Genomic DNA, 17,069 nt, shown 5'->3' on the forward strand with positions numbered 1-17,069 from the left:
ACTATGAAATCCATAAAGAGATGCTCCGCACATATAACTCTGAAATATGCAAAGCAAGACAGTCCTTTTTACATTATCAATAGAAGTTCAAATAACACTCATATTCTATTTTCAACTGTTGATAAATTAACAAATCCCCCCTTACAATTAGCGCCTGAACTTCTCTCAGCTAATAAATTCAATGAGTTTTCATCTTTTTTTAAATGTAAAATTGACAAAATCAGACTCAACATATCTGCTCAATTACCAACCTGAACTTCCAGCAACAAACAGAGGGAAACTAAACTTGATGTCAGAGTGCAGCTTGATAGACTAAACACTTGAAAAAACGGTACAGAATCTCAGCTCTTCCACATGTGTCTTAGACACTCTGCCTACCAATTTCTTCAAAACTGTTTTTCATCTCATAGCGGCGGATGTCCTTCAAATTGTAAATGTATCACTGCTGTCTGGCACTTTTCCTAAGTCACTGAAAACAGCTGTTGTAAAGCCACGTCTCAAGAAGAATAACCTAGATGCCTCCATGCTAAACAATTACAGGCCCATATCCAATCTACCTTTTATTGTCAAAATTATTGAAAAAGTAGTCTTTAATCAATTTACCACCTTCCTAACATCAAATGGGTATTTTGATTACTTTCAGTCTGGTTTTCGGGCAAATCACAGCACTGAAACAGCTCTCATTAAAGTTTTCAATGACATACGCCTCAACACAGATTCAGGTAAAACATCAGTCCTAGTGCTACTGGACCTTAGTGCAGCATTTGACACTGTTGATCACAATATTTTACTACACAGACTAGAACACTGGGTTGGATTTACAGGCATAGTTATCAGCTGGCTAAAATCATATCTACAAGAAAGGAGCTTCTTTGTTGCCATCGGAAACTGTACCTCAACACCAACGTCCTTGACCTGTGGTGTTCCCCAGGGGTCGATCTTGGGGCCACTATTATTCAACCTCTATATGCTCCCACTTGGACAAATCATCCAAAATAACTTGATTTCATATCATAGCTATGCAGATGACACACAAAGCCCTGTCACCAAACGACTATGGTCCTCTTGAATCTATGTGTCAGTGTATAGAACAAATCAACACCTGGATGTCTCAAAATTTTCTTTAGCTGAACAAAGAAAAAAACTGAAGTAATTATATTTGGTAAAAAGGAAGAAAGACTTAGGGTTGCCACTCTCCTTGACACAAAAGGGTTGAAGGCAAAGGATACAGTTAAAAATCTTGGTGTATTAATTGACAGTGATCTAAATTTCAACAGCCACATGAAAATGATACTGTAACTAAATCAGCTTTTTACCACCTCAAAAATATTGCCAAACTCAGAGGGCTGATGTCAAAATATGACTTAGGAAAAACTCATTCATGCATTTATCTCAAGCAGGGTTGATTATTGCAATGGACTGTTCACAGGCCTTCCTAAAAAGACTATTAAAGAGCTTCAGGTGATACAAAATGTAGCAGCTAGGATTCTAACAAAACTAACAAAATTCTTAAGTCCTTGCACTGGCTTCCAGTAAGTCACAGAATTGACTTTAAAGCACTATTGCTTGTTTATAAATCAGTAAATGGAGCAGGACCTAAATACCTGTCAGACATGCTTCAGCAGTACACACCTTCTCGTCCTCTCAGGTCCCAGGTGAAAAACCTGCTAGTACTGTAAAACCTACTGTTAGAACTAAACATGGTGAAGCAGCTTTTAGCTGCTATGCGGCTCAGCTGTGGAACCAACTTTCGGATTACATCAAAAAGGCCCCAACTGTAGCCAGTTTTAAATCTAGACTTAAGACCAAACTGTTCTCAGATGCTTTCTGCTAACTGTGCCGAGTTACAAATTCTGAATCTGCCTTGATAATTATTCTACTTTGTCTTTTATTACTTTTTTACTACTTTTGCCTTTGTTTTTTGCTTACTAATTATTCTTTATTTTTAAATTATTTTACATTATGTTTTATGTTTTCTTTTTATTATGATCTTTACCTTTTAACTATTCTTTGACTATATTGCCATTCAATGCTTTTACTTGTTATTATTGTTTGGTTTTGTTTATGTAAAGCACATTGAATGACCTCTGTGTAATGATACGAAACTTTGATACGAAAACATCATTTTTACGAAGGTGTGAAGAGTTAAGCAAGGTGTGTTAGCTTTTGCAAGAGAACTACAATGTTTTGCTGATTGAGTGAAAGGTTTTCCTATTTGTGTGTAGAGTTTTGCAAAAAAAGCCATAGTTACAAAAAATGTGCTTAATCAATCAGAAAAAACTGTAATTTAATTTTTTTTTCTGAATTCTTAAACCCTAACCGTGATTCTTCTAGTACAATTTCTAAAACTATTAATTTGTATAGCAAAACCACTCACTGAGTTTGCAAAACTAAAAGCACAAACATTGCTTTGCACTCAGTTTGCAATTTTGTAACATACACTTTGCAAAACTGTAGGTACAATCTGCACAGCACTCTTTTTGCAGAACTGTAAACACAACTCACTGCTTTACAATCAATTTCCAAATGATCAACACACTCCTAGCAAATCTATACACATGTATGCCTATTATATACACTATTCTGCCAACTGTCTGGCACACTGTCACATCATGAAAACTGTTTTAGATAATTAGTTCACTTTGCAATCAGCCTAAGCAGTAAGCTGTCCGTGTGGAGTACAGTGGAGGGAGCAGGAAGAGTAAGAAGAGTGAGAATTAGAGGAGGCCTAGAAAGAAGACGTGGAGGTGAAGAAGTAGGAGGAAGAGGAGGAGGAAGAGGACGCAGAGGTGAAAAAGCGAGAGGGAGAGGACAAAAGGAGCAAGGAGGGAGGGAGGGGGGAAGAGGAAGGGGAAGAGTGGAATTAGAGGAGGCCTAGGAAAAGGACGAGGAGGAAGGGAGAGAGGGACAAGGAGGGAGAGGACAAGGAGGAGCAAGAGCAGGACAAGGAGGGGGAAGAGGAAGGGTAAGAAGAGGAAGAAATAGCCCTTTTACAGGCAAAAAAAAAACAGTCTACATGTGGGGATATTGACCAGGCATCATGTCAGGCCTGGATACGGCATTCCAGAATATATTTTCCCTGGTGCCTTGGACTAGAGGACATTGCATGTGATGTAGACGAAATTTTGAGAGAGACGACAGGATTTTTTTTTTCTCAGTGAAATTGCTATTTTGTGTTTTGACTTGGAAAGACACACTTGTGTTTGTTTTGATGTGTGTAAATAAACACCAATACTTGAAGTTTGGATCCCTGTATGTTTACAGAACTATGACAAAAGTATGACCTGAAACTGACATAGTCTACCTTGTGCACAGATAAAGCAAAAGCCAGATGTGTTTTTTATTCACACCATCAGTGTGTAATTGGCAGATTGTGTGCTTATTGCAAATAATTCCATAAAGCTACGAGAAATACAGCAGCACATAATTGAGGATGACACCACCTTCCAAAACATATACAATGTGAGCATTTCTGTTTTATGTCGTGTGCTTGCCCACAACAGAATCCGAATGAAACAAATCTACAGAGTCCCTTTTGAAAGAAACAGTGAACGTGTAAAACAACTGCGATATGACAATTTGCAGGTAAGCTATAGTATCATTGGTACTGAATCTGGAAGTCCATACTGTAGTGCTGTGCATGGGCCTGCAGTGCTGCATCTGTTTTGTCTTGTCCAGAGAGTGATGGAGCTAGAGGCAGATGCCATGGGTCATGAGCAGCTTTTTGTGGATGAGGCAGGTTTTACAGTAACTTCACTAAAACAAGGAGACGTGGCAGGAACATTACTGGACACCGTGCCATAATCAAAGTCCCAGGACAATGTTGTTCCCTATCATGCAACCCTTGGCCCATATAACACTGCACACATCATTACATTCCTGGATACCTTACATGACATGCTCACTAATGTTCAGAGACCAGAGCAGACCAGATACATCATATGGGACAGTGTTAGTTTCCATAGGGCTGCTTTGGTCCGAACTGGTTTACAGAATACCTGCTCTTCACTGTACTCAACCTCCCCCCATACTCTCCATTCTTGAATCCAATTGAAGAGTTCTTCTCTGCCTGGCGCTGGAAGGTCTACCGTCATCCCCATCAACACATAGCCCTTTTGTGGGGATATTGACCAGGCATTATGTCAGGCCTGGATACGGCATTCCAGAAGATATTTTTCCCGGTGCCTTGGAGTACAGGACATTGCATGTGATGCACATGACATTTTGTGGCTGGACCCAGGGAGACAACATGATGTAGACTGATTTTTTTTTTGTCTCAGTGAAATTACTATTGTGTGTTTTGACTTGGAAAAACACACTTGTGTTTGTTTTGATGTGTGTAAATAAATACCAATACTTGATGTTTGGATCCCTGTATGTTTACAGAACTATGACAAGTATGACCTCAAACTGACATAGCCTACCTTGTGCACAGAGAAAGCAGAAGCCAGATGTGTCTTTTATTCATACCATCAGTGTGTAGTTGGCATATTGTGTGCTAATTAATGTGATGGGTTGTGTTAACTGTTTGATATGAAAATACCATTTTTAAGAAGGTGTGAAGAGTTAAGCAAGGTTTATTAGCTTTTGCAATAGAACTACAATGTTTTGCTGATTTGGTGAAAGGTTTTCTTATTTGTGTGTAGAGTTTTGCAAAAATAGCAAAATACAAAAATAGTTACAAAAAATGTGCTTAAGCAATCAGAAAAACTGTAAGTGGTCAATAAAGTGGTCTTATATCTTAAAGTAAAGAATCATATCTTAAGCAAACATGATAATACCAGATTTGAACACTCATGGATCATATCTCTAACTAGATATACCGCATATCGGTACAAAGTATGACCACCGCTCAGTTCTGCACATTCTCTTCGCAAAAATAAACCACGCTAGTCAATTTGTCTCCATCTTAAATGAGTGTGTGCATGTGTGTGTGTCTGCTTTTGTGTACTGTATATGTGTGCTTCTGTGTCTGTGTGTGTTCACTTGTGAGCGTGTGTGTGGGGATATGTGGAGGGTTTATGCTAGAGGGCGTGCCTGTCTGTGTGTGCTTGTGCGTGTGTATGTACTGTGTGTATGTGTGTGTGTGTGTGTGTCTTCATGTGAGTGTGTGTGTGTGAGCGTACGTGTGTGTTTGTGCTTGTGTGTGTGTGTTTATGTGAGTGTGTGTGTGCGTACGAGTGTGTGTTGTGTGCGTGTGTGTGTGTGTGTCTTCATGTGAGTGTGTGTGTGTGAGCGTACGTGTGTGTTTGTGCTTGTGTGTGTGTGCGTACGAGTGTGTGTTGTGTGCCTGTGTGCGTGCGTGAGTGTGTGTACGTGCCTGCGAGTGTGTATCTGTGTGTGTGTGTGTGTTTATGTGTGTGCCTGTGTGCGTGCCTGCGAGTGTGTACGTGTGTATCTATGTGTGTGTGTGTGTGTGTGTGTACTGTATGTGTGTGTGTGCATGCATATGTGTGTGCGTCTAAAGACGTTTCCATTTTCAACGCCAAATATAGGCCAATCCACAAAAAAAATAACAGGCATTAGGACGAACGTAAAGAGGGCGCTTGTAGACGCAAGCCAGCAATATTTCTGATGATTTATTGGCGTGAAGTTTCATGCACAATGACAAACAGGAGTGCAACATTCTCGAAAAACAATAAGCTGAGTATACTGCCATTACATCAGGCTTCAACGTAGCTATGTTTACGATTCGAAATGTCAAACAAATTTCGCCTACGTAGAACTCGATTGCACAGTTTGCACAGTTTCTTCTCCATAGTTTGATATACCAAAAATCCGAAGTACTTCCACATCGAACTCCTCAAGTTATTAGGGCCTATCACTAGTCTCTCTCATGTCGCACAGGTTGATCGCGTTGTCCTCCATTTTTGGCAAAACACGAGCAGCACAGCAGCTGATTGAAACAGCTGTTTCAGAAACGTAAAATTGGTGAATTTTCTTTTTCACTGGTGCGAATTCTTTTTATATTCTTGTTTGTAAAATTTTGTTACATCTATTTTTTATTTTCTATTTGTTTAATTCGTTTAAAATTAATAGTGTACATATTTGGTTAAAATCAATTCCCTATTTTAGTTTTCGAAACTTGTGTTGTTTGGTCCAATCGATTGTGCAATCGATTTTCGAACGTAAAGTGACAGCCCTAGTAGTCATTCTCTACTGGCAACCTTTCGCTCAATACCACCATCTACAGGCCGATTGGTGTACAGTCACTTAATGCACTGGCCTATCCTTAGCTCAGACCCTACACTAAAAGACCTTTCCTTCAGACAGCCCTACCAGATTTTAACCATCTTTAACCACCTTTAACCATCCATATACAGGAAAGGCATACAAAATAAAGGAAGTCATAACGTGCAATACAAAAAAATTCATCTACATGATTAAATGTCCTTGTGCTCTAGCCTATATTTGAAAGACAAGATGTTGCTCAAAACACATATTGCTTATATTGCTGAACATAGGAGCAGTATAAGGCTTAATGATGAAAAGAATCCAGTGGGTGGTTTTGCTGGTTCTTAGTTCGTTTGTATGATGATTAGCCCACTTGGTATATGTATGTGTTTATGCGGTTGGAATAAACATGTATTTATTTCATTTTTCTTTTCTTTCTATCTGTTTTTGTCATGGACCTTAAGAGTTTGCATATAGGCCTAGGCCTATTGATACTATGCATGTACCCCATGTCAAAATTGGCAATGTTTTTTGTACTTTGTACCACTGACACAGGCCGAGCTGCCTGTCAGTCATGGTGATTGGCACCCTTGGGTGCCCTGCGTAGGCGGGTGTTGAATGTATGGTCATGTGATCTAGGCCACACTCTTCCTGTCACCCATATCCCTGACGAAGATCCAGGGTGATCGAAACATTGCTATGCTTTTAAAGTAATAAAGTTCATATTTTTGGAGCAATTGCAGTGTGCAGACCACCCTTTATCCACTGTCTGACACAATTGTCTGGCACCAATTGTCATGGTCCCCCATGAACGGAATTCCACGCAACTTGGCATACCTCCAGAGGATGTCAGGTTAACCATACACATGAAATTTGGTGCAGTTCAGAACATTTCAACTGAAGATTTAAACCAGTGCGGGGGGTGGTGCGCAGAGAGTGGGCCCCGGGGACCAAACTACATTTTCACATTAAAGTCTAATGGGGCTACATGCCCACCAAGTTTCATGTGCCACGGTGTTTCAGTGTCCAGGGAATCGTTAACCAAAAATTCAGGAAGTTGATGATGGGGTGTGGGGGGGAATCCCTATATGACCGCTATGCTAACGGTGGTCATAATTATGACTGTGCTTGAAAAGTGCTATATAAATAAATTATATTGTTATTATTCTTAATATCTGTTTATTTTCATTAGGCTGTTGATCATTGATATTGCATTGACATTGTTAATTATTGCTATTTTCCTTAATGTAGTCTTACCAACATTTTAAAACTGTTCACAGTTCATGTTTAACTATTTAATTGTATTGTTTTAATTTGTAAGTCGATTTGGACAAAAGTGTCTGCTAAATCATGTAACCAAAAGTGTCTACTAAATCATTTAACCATAATCAAAAGAGTCAAGAGAGACAATCAGTTTCCATTTAATGATTAGATGCATTTAACTGGTAACAATATTTTTGCATCAAACCATTCCGTTTAGGATCACAAAGGTGGCTAGGCAACATCATGATGCCATAGAACATAGCACAGGGTAAACTGGCATTTTGATCACTCTTTCTTGAGCTTATGTAAAAGTTGGCTGGTTTCAGATTTTTTGATCATTTGATGTTCGAACTGTGATTTTTGGCTATCTTATTTTAATGTGGTTCTGCTGGTTCTTAGCCTGCTGCCTGGCAGCATGGCAGGATGAAGGTAAAACAATTAAAAAAACGTGTCAAAAAATATGGACTGGAGGAAGTAAAAAGAGAACTGGAGGTTTTGGGAGTTAACATTGATGAGGATGTGGATGAGACTAAAAACAAAAACAAAAAGATGACCAAAAACAAACTACAAAAGCTCCTAATAAAGGAGCTGAAGCAGGTCAAACACGGCAAAACTGGACTGGATAACATGGCTTACGAAGAGGGATTCATGCCCATTGAGATCCCTGAAGATGTCATATCTATTCTGAATGATCTGGACACATTCTTGGACAAACAGTTAGAAGAACAGGAAAGAAATGAACAGAGGGGCGATGATGTGAAAGCCGTACTTGGCAGTCTCCTGGATAAAGTGGACTTGACTTTGGGTGAGTAGAAGACATCTGCTCACATTGGATGTAAGAAGTAGCCTTACGTCACCAGAACCAACTTGAGCTTGGAGTGATAAGTGGGCTACGTAAAAAGTGAGCTCACATTTGGTTCAGCAGTGAATTTAATGAAATGCTCCCCCATTATGTTTAGCTTCAGGACTTAATGAAAAAGGAGAAAAGGAGAGAGTGTTGAGGCCAGACGCTGGAGACAGGAAGGAGGAGGCCGAGTGGGCAGCCCGATTCTGGAGTGCCACAGAGAATCACAAAAGCTCCGTCCCCAGGAGGAGGTTTCGGATGGCAAGACACAGCAGCAGGCGACTGACCGTGTGAATGATTGACAAGAACCATCAATAAAATCAATACCAGAAGTCAGACTTCTGGTGAACTTCACTGTTTCTCCCCGATTCATTTCTCAAATATAATTCTGCAACCCAATGAAGGACCAGTAAGGACCAGATGGGAACGTATGATTTCCCTATGTTTTTTATTTGTTTTATAAAAAGTACATAGGGAGACCATATTTTTGAGATTTCTTACAATGATGTGAAAGGTTTGGTATGTAGCAAATGTGTTTATTTTTAATATCACTAGGTGGCAGTATTGAACAATGTTTAAATTCCATATCAAACTTGCTTTTGTGCTACAACACTACACTGTTCAGATTTCAAGAACCACACTTAAAATATATTCTGATTACATCAGTCATAGCTATTCTTTCAACTGCTTAAAAAGTGGAGTAGAAAGGAGCATCTGGAAATGGAATTGGGTATACAGTCAAAAGACAGAGATTCCAGAATGTATTCTTTAAAATCAAAACAGAAAAACAAAATGCATTCTCAGATTTTGATAAATCCATTTTTAATGGAAAATGTAAAACAGCTTTTTGACTCAAATGTACAAAGCACAGAAACACATTTAAAACAAATCCAAAACAAAGCATGTTATAGAAAAATACATTATCCAATGTATGCATATATATACTTTCATATTTACATGACTTTTTTGTCAAAATGTCACCACATATAATTTTTTTAAACACACATTCAACCTCAATAAATTACAACCTCTTTTGAAGTTTTCTCCCATTGCACAGTGAAGTCCTGCAAACTAAATAATTTAACATCAGCATCAATATAATGACTTTATGCAGAGAACAATTTAGCGATAGCTGTCTGTCAGGTGGTCGACTGGACTGTGAGTTTCTCACTGTCCAATGTCTCATGTCCATCAGGCAAAAACAATCCAAACCCACGACTGCGAGAACACATAGAAGAGATTTCTAAGATGCCCTCTCCAAATAAATAGTAAATATATATATATTTTTTTTATGTTTTCTTGTTTTACATACTGTACATTTCTATAGACAGTCAGATCACTGGAAAGAGAGATGCACTGGAGTTGTCCGGCTCTGGCTGGGCTCTGGCTGGGCTCTGGCAGGGCCCTCTGCATGCAGCCTGTCTGGGGCTCTGGCTGGGCTCTGGCTGGGCCCTCTGCATGCAACCTGTCTGGGGCTCTGGCTGGGCTCTGGCTGGGCTCTGGCTGGGCTCTTCTGGCAGGGCCCTCTGCATGCAGCCTGTCTGGGGCTCTGGCTGGGCTCTGGCTGGGCCCTCTGCATGCAGCCTGTCTGGGGCTCTGGCTGGGCCCTCTGCATGCAGCCTGTCTGGGGCTCTGGCTGGGCTCTGGCAGGGCCCTCTGCATGCAGCCTGTCTGGGGCTCTGGCTGGGCCCTCTGCATGCAACCTGTCTGGGGCTCTGGCTGGGCCCTCTGCATGCAACCTGTCTGGGGCTCTGGCTGGGCCCTCTGCATGCAACCTGTCTGGGGCTCTGGCTGGGCTCTGGCAGGGCCCTCTGCATGCAACCTGTCTGGGGCTCTGGCTGGGCCCTCTGCATGCAACCTGTCTGGGGCTCTGGCTGGGCTCTGGCTGGGCTCTGGCTGGGCCCTCTGCATGCAGCCTGTCTGGGGCTCTGGCTGGGCCCTCTGCATGCAACCTGTCTGGGGCTCTGGCTGGGCCCTCTGCATGCAGCCTGTCTGGGGCTCTGGCTGGGCTCTGGCTGGGCTCTGGCTGGGCTCTGGCAGGGCCCTCTGCATGCAGCCTGTCTGGGGCTCTGGCTGGGCTCTGGCAGGGCCCTCTGCATGCAGCCTGTCTGGGGCTCTGGCTGGGCCCTCTGCATGCAACCTGTCTGGGGCTCTGGCTGGGCTCTGGCTGGGCTCTGGCTGGGCTCTGGCTGGGCCCTCTGCATGCAACCTGTCTGGGGCTCTGGCTGGGCCCTCTGCATGCAACCTGTCTGGGGCTCTGGCTGGGCCCTCTGCATGCAGCCTGTCTGGGGCTCTGGCTGGGCCCTCTGCATGCAGCCTGTCTGGGGCTCTGGCTGGGCCCTCTGCATGCAGCCTGTCTGGGGCTCTGGCTGGGCTCTGGCAGGGCCCTCTGCATGCAACCTGTCTGGGGCTCTGGCTGGGCTCTGGCTGGGCCCTCTGCATGCAGCCTGTCTGGGGCTCTGGCTGGGCTCTGGCTGGGCTCTGGCTGGGCTCTGGCAGGGCCCTCTGCATGCAGCCTGTCTGGGGCTCTGGCTGGGCTCTGGCTGGGCCCTCTGCATGCAGCCTGTCTGGGGCTCTGGCTGGGCCCTCTGCATGCAGCCTGTCTGGGGCTCTGGCTGGGCTCTGGCTGGGCCCTCTGCATGCAACCTGTCTGGGGCTCTGGCTGGGCCCTCTGCATGCAGCCTGTCTGGGGCTCTGGCTGGGCTCTGGCAGGGCCCTCTGCATGCAGCCTGTCTGGGGCTCTGGCTGGGCTCTGGCAGGGCCCTCTGCATGCAACCTGTCTGGGGCTCTGGCTGGGCTCTGGCTGGGCTCTGGCTGGGCTCTGGCTGGGCTCTGGCTGGGCTCTGGCTGGGCTCTGGCTGGGCTCTGGCTGGGCTCTGGCTGGGCTCTGGCTGGGCCCTCTGCATGCAACCTGTCTGGGGCTCTGGCTGGGCTCTGGCTGGGCTCTGGCTGGGCTCTGGCAGGGCCCTCTGCATGCAACCTGTCTGGGGCTCTGGCTGGGCCCTCTGCATGCTACAAGAGTATTTTTTATTCAGAACTGACTGGGGCTAAACAACCTGTGGCAGTTTTGATAAAAGACAACCTCCAGTAAAATGGCACCTTCACTCCTAATCTGGACGTTAGATTGTCAACTTGACTTTACTGATGTGCTGTACTGTAGAGGGTAGAGTAATGAGCAGAACTGCAGGCAGGCTCTCTCTCTCTCTCTCTCTCTCAATCCCTCCCCTCTCTTTCCATCCCCCTCTCTCTCTTTCAATTTCTCTCTCTGAATAATTATATAGTGTGTGACATTAGAGGGACATAATCATCATGAAAGTTTCATGAGATTCATTTGGCTCCATGTAAAGGCCACAGACATCATGCTGCCCGTCTCTCTCACAGATGGAATGTTACAACGAGCTGTCTGCAGTGGACACACATTCTCTCTCTGTCTCTGTCTCTCTCTCTCTCTCTCTCTCTCTCTCTCTCTCTCTCTCTCTTCTCTCTCTCTCTCACACACACACAGTGGTCACTGTACACAGGTGAAAATGACCCTTGCTTTGTGAAAGAACAGTAATTACCTCTGCCTGCAACATCCATTCTCTTCTGAAATAACACTCCGGTGTGAAGCATAACACACACACACACACACACACACACACACACACACACAGTGGTGTGTACTATAGTCCCGTTTCCTCCTTTTCCTCTGTCCCAGTCTTGTCTTTTCCTGCCTATGCCTTTTTTCTCACTGTGCTCTTTCTCCTTTTCTCCTATTCTTCCATTCTTCTTCTCATCTTTTTTTCCCCTGTCAGTGCTCCCTCCTTCCCTCCTTCCATCCCATCCTCCCATCCTCCCCCGCCCCTCTCCTCTATCTCTCCACATTTCAAAGAAAAGGAGAAACGGAGAATGAATCATCTTTTTCACTACTCTGGAATACATGGAACAGACACACACAAGTTCAGGGACAGAGATGTCTGTGCTATGCTCTGCAGCAGTAAATATTAGTGTGTGTGGACACCGACACACACAATCTCATCCACACACACACACACACACACACACACACAAACACAGGGCTGAATTAATGTGGGCCATGTACCATGCTAGGCATACTAATGTGCAGCTAGGATGACCGTGAAATGAATTTCAGTATATGCAGTGCAGAGTCAAAAACAAACACTAGCCACAAGCCAAAGCCACCAGTTTACAGTGCAGTCACAGATATACAGTTATCATAAGCAAATAACAGATTATTATATATAATCTTTAAAGTGTCAATAAGACAACAAGTCCTCCCCTCACTCATTCAGAATTCGTCTAAAAAAAACAACTCCTTTGCCAATTTGCCAACAACTACTTTGCCAACTATAAAATGAGTATGAAAATGGATTGTGCCTCAGTGTAAAAGCCTTCCTTGTTGCCTTGTTTTATTTTTGTTTTATTCCTCCACACACCACCAACATAATTACATTCACTTTAAGACATACGCCTTCACCATATGCCTACACCTGCAAACACTGACACACACCACCAAATGCACACATTTTAAGGACCACAATGGAAATAAGCCCTGTGGCTTTATTGAGTTTACCCTTTTGACTGATAATTGTACAAAGTAATTTCATTTATTTATATAAGAATCATCCTTTGTACAAAATACATTGTGTCAATAAAGATTTTCAATCAATCAATTCCACGTCTTCCAAACCAGACACCTATGGCGACGTTTCCATGACAGGTCTGCTGTGGTACAGTCCAGTGTAAGGCCTACCTGTAGTTTGTCTTCAAAGTTCATCAGGTCTTTAGAGGTGCGCAGCTCCTGGGTCAGGTAATAGGAGTTGTGAGCGTGCTCGGCAGAGACGAAGTCCGTCGACACCTGGACACAGCTGTGGAGATTCAGCACCTGCAAAGGAAAGCGACATGTTGCAACATCCACCTGCAACATCCATCTGCAACACCTATGTCTACGCCACCGGTCCCCCCTAGAATATAGCATCAAATGAGACGAAGCGTCCTGCAGTTATCATGATCTATCTCATCCAGAGGAGGAAGGAAGGGGGAGTGGATTTCATTCAGAGATGCTACGAGAGAGGGATGATAACAGTCAGAGAGAGGTGGAGATACTGTAGGAAAGTGAGTGAACAAAGGAAAGTGGGAGAAAGAGAGTGAGAAATGAGGAGAACGCCTGAGAAGGAAAGGAGAGAGAAGAGAAGAGAAGAGAAGAGAAGAGAAGAGAAGGGTGAAAGGGTATCAATGAGAAAGAGTGAGGTCAGAAAACCTCCTTTGCTAAATGTTCAACGTGGAAAGTGAAATAGTTCGAAGATGCAGAAAAGGTTTTTGGAAAAATGGACTCTTGCCCCAAGCTGAGGGTTCTACACACGGCACTTGCATTCGAGGAGAGAGGAGACGGGGACAGAGACGGTAAAATAGAGAATGCAAGAAAGAAAGAAAGAAAAAGCAAGAAAAAAGAAAGAAAGGGGGGGGTTTAGGGAAAATTTGACCATTATTGACAAATGCTGTGTACACTTCCCTATGTTGAAAAATCAATAAACTTTGCATTACAAAAAGAAAAAAGAAAGAAAGAAAGGAGGGAAGAGAAGAGAAGAGAAAAGAGGAGGCGCACCTGGTGCATGGCCCCGGCAGGCAGGATGACAGCGTCGCCGTGGAACTGGAGGATGGTGCGGCAGCGGACGCCCTGCTCCTGCTGCAGACGCTGGCGCAGCGCCGGACTCAGGTAGCAGCTGCCCTCGCGCAGGGGCTCCACCTCGCCGTCCGACTCGCCCTCCGCATCTCTCCCAGTGCCCACCGAGCCCTTCTGCCCGCCACCCTCGCGCCACACCTACACACACACACACACACACACACACACACACACACACACACACACACACACACACACACACAGACACACACACAGACACGCGCAATCTTACAATAGGCCCCATTAGACCCAAAAGCTCCTCATCTCAACCCACGCGTGTTGAGTTAAAAAATGTATGAGAATACTTGTACACACGCACACACACTTGTAAACACATACACGTTCACTGGCCACACATGACTACACACACACACACACACACAGAAAGCCCTCTCAGAATATAATACCCTAAAGTCTGCCATGCTTAGGATATACACACAGACAGATAGGGTCACAAAGGGTCTGGCCTGGTATTACCACTAAAGCCTGTCAGCTCAGCTTGCTCAGCTTGCTCAGCCTGTACCGCCCCCCTCCCCCCGCCCCTCGTGTCCCTTCCCTTTGGCCTGGCCACGCTCCTGGGCAGGGCCGCCTGAGCCTCACCTTGCGTAGGAACTCCTGCACCCTGTGGAGGTCTCTGCTCATGTAGATGTGCCACAGCGCTCCCGGCATCTCTGTGGGGTCCCGCAGCCTCCTCCGCACGCTCTCCTCCAGATCCTCACGCTCCAAACGCTTCTGCACAGCTGCAGGCACACACACATACATATACTGCACACACACACACACACACACACACACACACACACACACACACACACACATATCAGGACACACACACACACACAAAACACACCCACACACACACACACAGACAAGGATAAGATAAACATTACACACTTGTATAAACACAGCCACAGGTGCCAGCAAGCTCACTTCAAACTCCAAAAGACTGCTAAGGCTCTGATGCAGGGCTCATACCAGAGTAAATACACTTAAACAGGCAGAAATGCAACATAGACATTCCACACACCAACACCAATACATTAAAGTGATATAAGCCTATTTAAGATAATGCCGTGGTTTATGTGAGAACACCAGTTGACGCCAGTCTGTAAGCAAAGTCACGTTGGACATAGCTCCACACCTCATTTAGTTAATGCAGCAGTTTTGTAGTCTGAATTCTTGCTGTTAGCAGACGGATAGCAATAGAAGGATGAATGTTGAATGAATTTCCCCGTATTTTGGGTGAGAAACCCGGGATGTCAATTGCCTGAAAATCCCTTATTGTCAATGCTCAATGTTGACAGCTATGACTTAAACAGGCTATCTCTCAGAAATGCAACATACACACACTACACACAAATACCAATACAGGACTTCAAAAGGCTATCACTTAAAAACACAAAATACACACACCACACACAACCAACAACACAGGGCTAGCTACATGGGTGTTTGTCTTTGAGTGCTGTGAAACTCATTTAGCACAGCTGAGGTCTAACCAGCCAGTCGTTTAAAAAGAGTTATTTCATCGGAAAATGGAAGGGAAAACTATATTTAATCCTTTCCTAGACTATAGGCAAAAAACCTGGCATAGTGACCCTACACACACACGCACACAAACCACACACACGCACACATACACCAAAACACGTGCATGCATCAACTCTCAAATACACACACATATACACAACCTAATACCCACATCCACACACACACACACACACACACACACACACACACACACACACACACACACACACTCAAGTACCAAAACACACACACACACTCACACAACCCGGTCACCTTGTCAAAATTTCAGTCTTAAAAAAAGCCATGCTACACTGATGTTTTTTTCATGGTGTGTGTGTGTGTGTGTGTGTGTGTGTGTGTGTGTGTGTGTGCTCCAGAGAGGCAGGGCTGGCTGAGGAGGTGTTGTTTCCAACTGCAGCCTGACCCACTTTAGCTGCTCGGCTCAGCCGCTGAACACTGTCATTTTTTAACCTGTCAGTGTAACCCTTTAATGCACTGGCTAATGCAGCTAATGTAGTTAACTACCCCCCTCCCGAACACACACACACACACACACACACACACACACACACACAATTTTAGTTCCCACTGGACCAAGCTCTTCCCCAGAGGAGACTCACTTTACTCCCCCATGCCCCCAACCCAACCCCCCCACATCTCATTGGGAGTGGTCAAGGCCCCGTCCTGGCGTGAGCTTTCACCTGTTTTAGACGGAGCGCCGCTGCCCCGCGCCGGGCCCACGTACACCAGCACGCTGACCGTGTCCGACACCTCGGCGTGCAGGTTCACCGTGCCAAAGCTCTGCTCTGGCGTTGTGAAGGCTCCTGAAGACAGAAACACAAGAGGTCCATATGAGAGAGGAGCAGGAGGAGTCTCTCTCCTCCCCCAGAGTCTGCTGCTCTCTCACTGGGCATGAGGGGCATGGTCCCTCCTTTTGAGTTGGTTAAAAAGGCTTCTGTTTCCAATGCGTTTTCGCTAAAGGGCCGTTCACACCAGCAATGATAACTATAACAACCACATCTACCCATAACTATAATGCCCACACTGACCAACGATAAGGGGAGACTCTTCTTGTGTTGATGAATGTGATGTCTAAAATTTCATGGATTCTAATTGACTGTCAGCTTTTTATCGTTCCCAAAATCGCTCTGAAAGTGATCCCCAATGAACTCGTTCTTCATGACATTATCGTTACAGTTTAGGTGTGAACGTCACCATTCATATTAGCTGAAATGATACTTTGTTGTCATTATCATTTGTTCTTGGTGCGAACAGCCCTTAACGCTGCCTTTGTGTTTGTATGTTATGGGTGACTCAATTGAAAGAGCTTTGCTAGCGTGTATGAAGCCTGTGAGGGAGAGTAAGTGTTACCATATGCGCAGCTGAGTCTGGGCCCGAGGTCGGGCCGCACAAAGAAGGTGGGCAGGCGGGAGGCCAGGTTGAGCGAGCCCTCGGGGTCACAGTACTGGGGGACCGGCAGGTTTCTCATCACGTCGTCATATCTGCAACAGCAGGCACATGCAAGGATCAATCTCCACATCTATCTCTGCATGACCGATCCGCTAACCCCACGCA

At 44.6% G+C, this 17,069-nt stretch overlaps 1 protein-coding gene across 1 annotated transcript in view; it reads right to left on the bottom strand.

Moving 5' to 3' along the window:
- Positions 1-12,180: 12,180 nt before the first annotated feature.
- Positions 12,181-17,069, bottom strand: part of LOC125311934 (probable JmjC domain-containing histone demethylation protein 2C) — a 78,993-nt gene continuing 74,104 nt past the window's right edge. The window contains 5 exon segments of the mRNA XM_048270332.1: positions 12,181-13,166; positions 13,887-14,102; positions 14,565-14,704; positions 16,196-16,318; positions 16,866-16,996. Coding sequence (XP_048126289.1) covers positions 12,951-13,166; positions 13,887-14,102; positions 14,565-14,704; positions 16,196-16,318; positions 16,866-16,996 — 826 coding nt within the window. The 3' untranslated portion in view covers positions 12,181-12,950.

The sequence above is a fragment of the Alosa alosa genome, chromosome 18 (assembly GCF_017589495.1).
Source record: "Alosa alosa isolate M-15738 ecotype Scorff River chromosome 18, AALO_Geno_1.1, whole genome shotgun sequence".
Classification (NCBI taxonomy): domain Eukaryota; kingdom Metazoa; phylum Chordata; class Actinopteri; order Clupeiformes; family Clupeidae; genus Alosa; species Alosa alosa.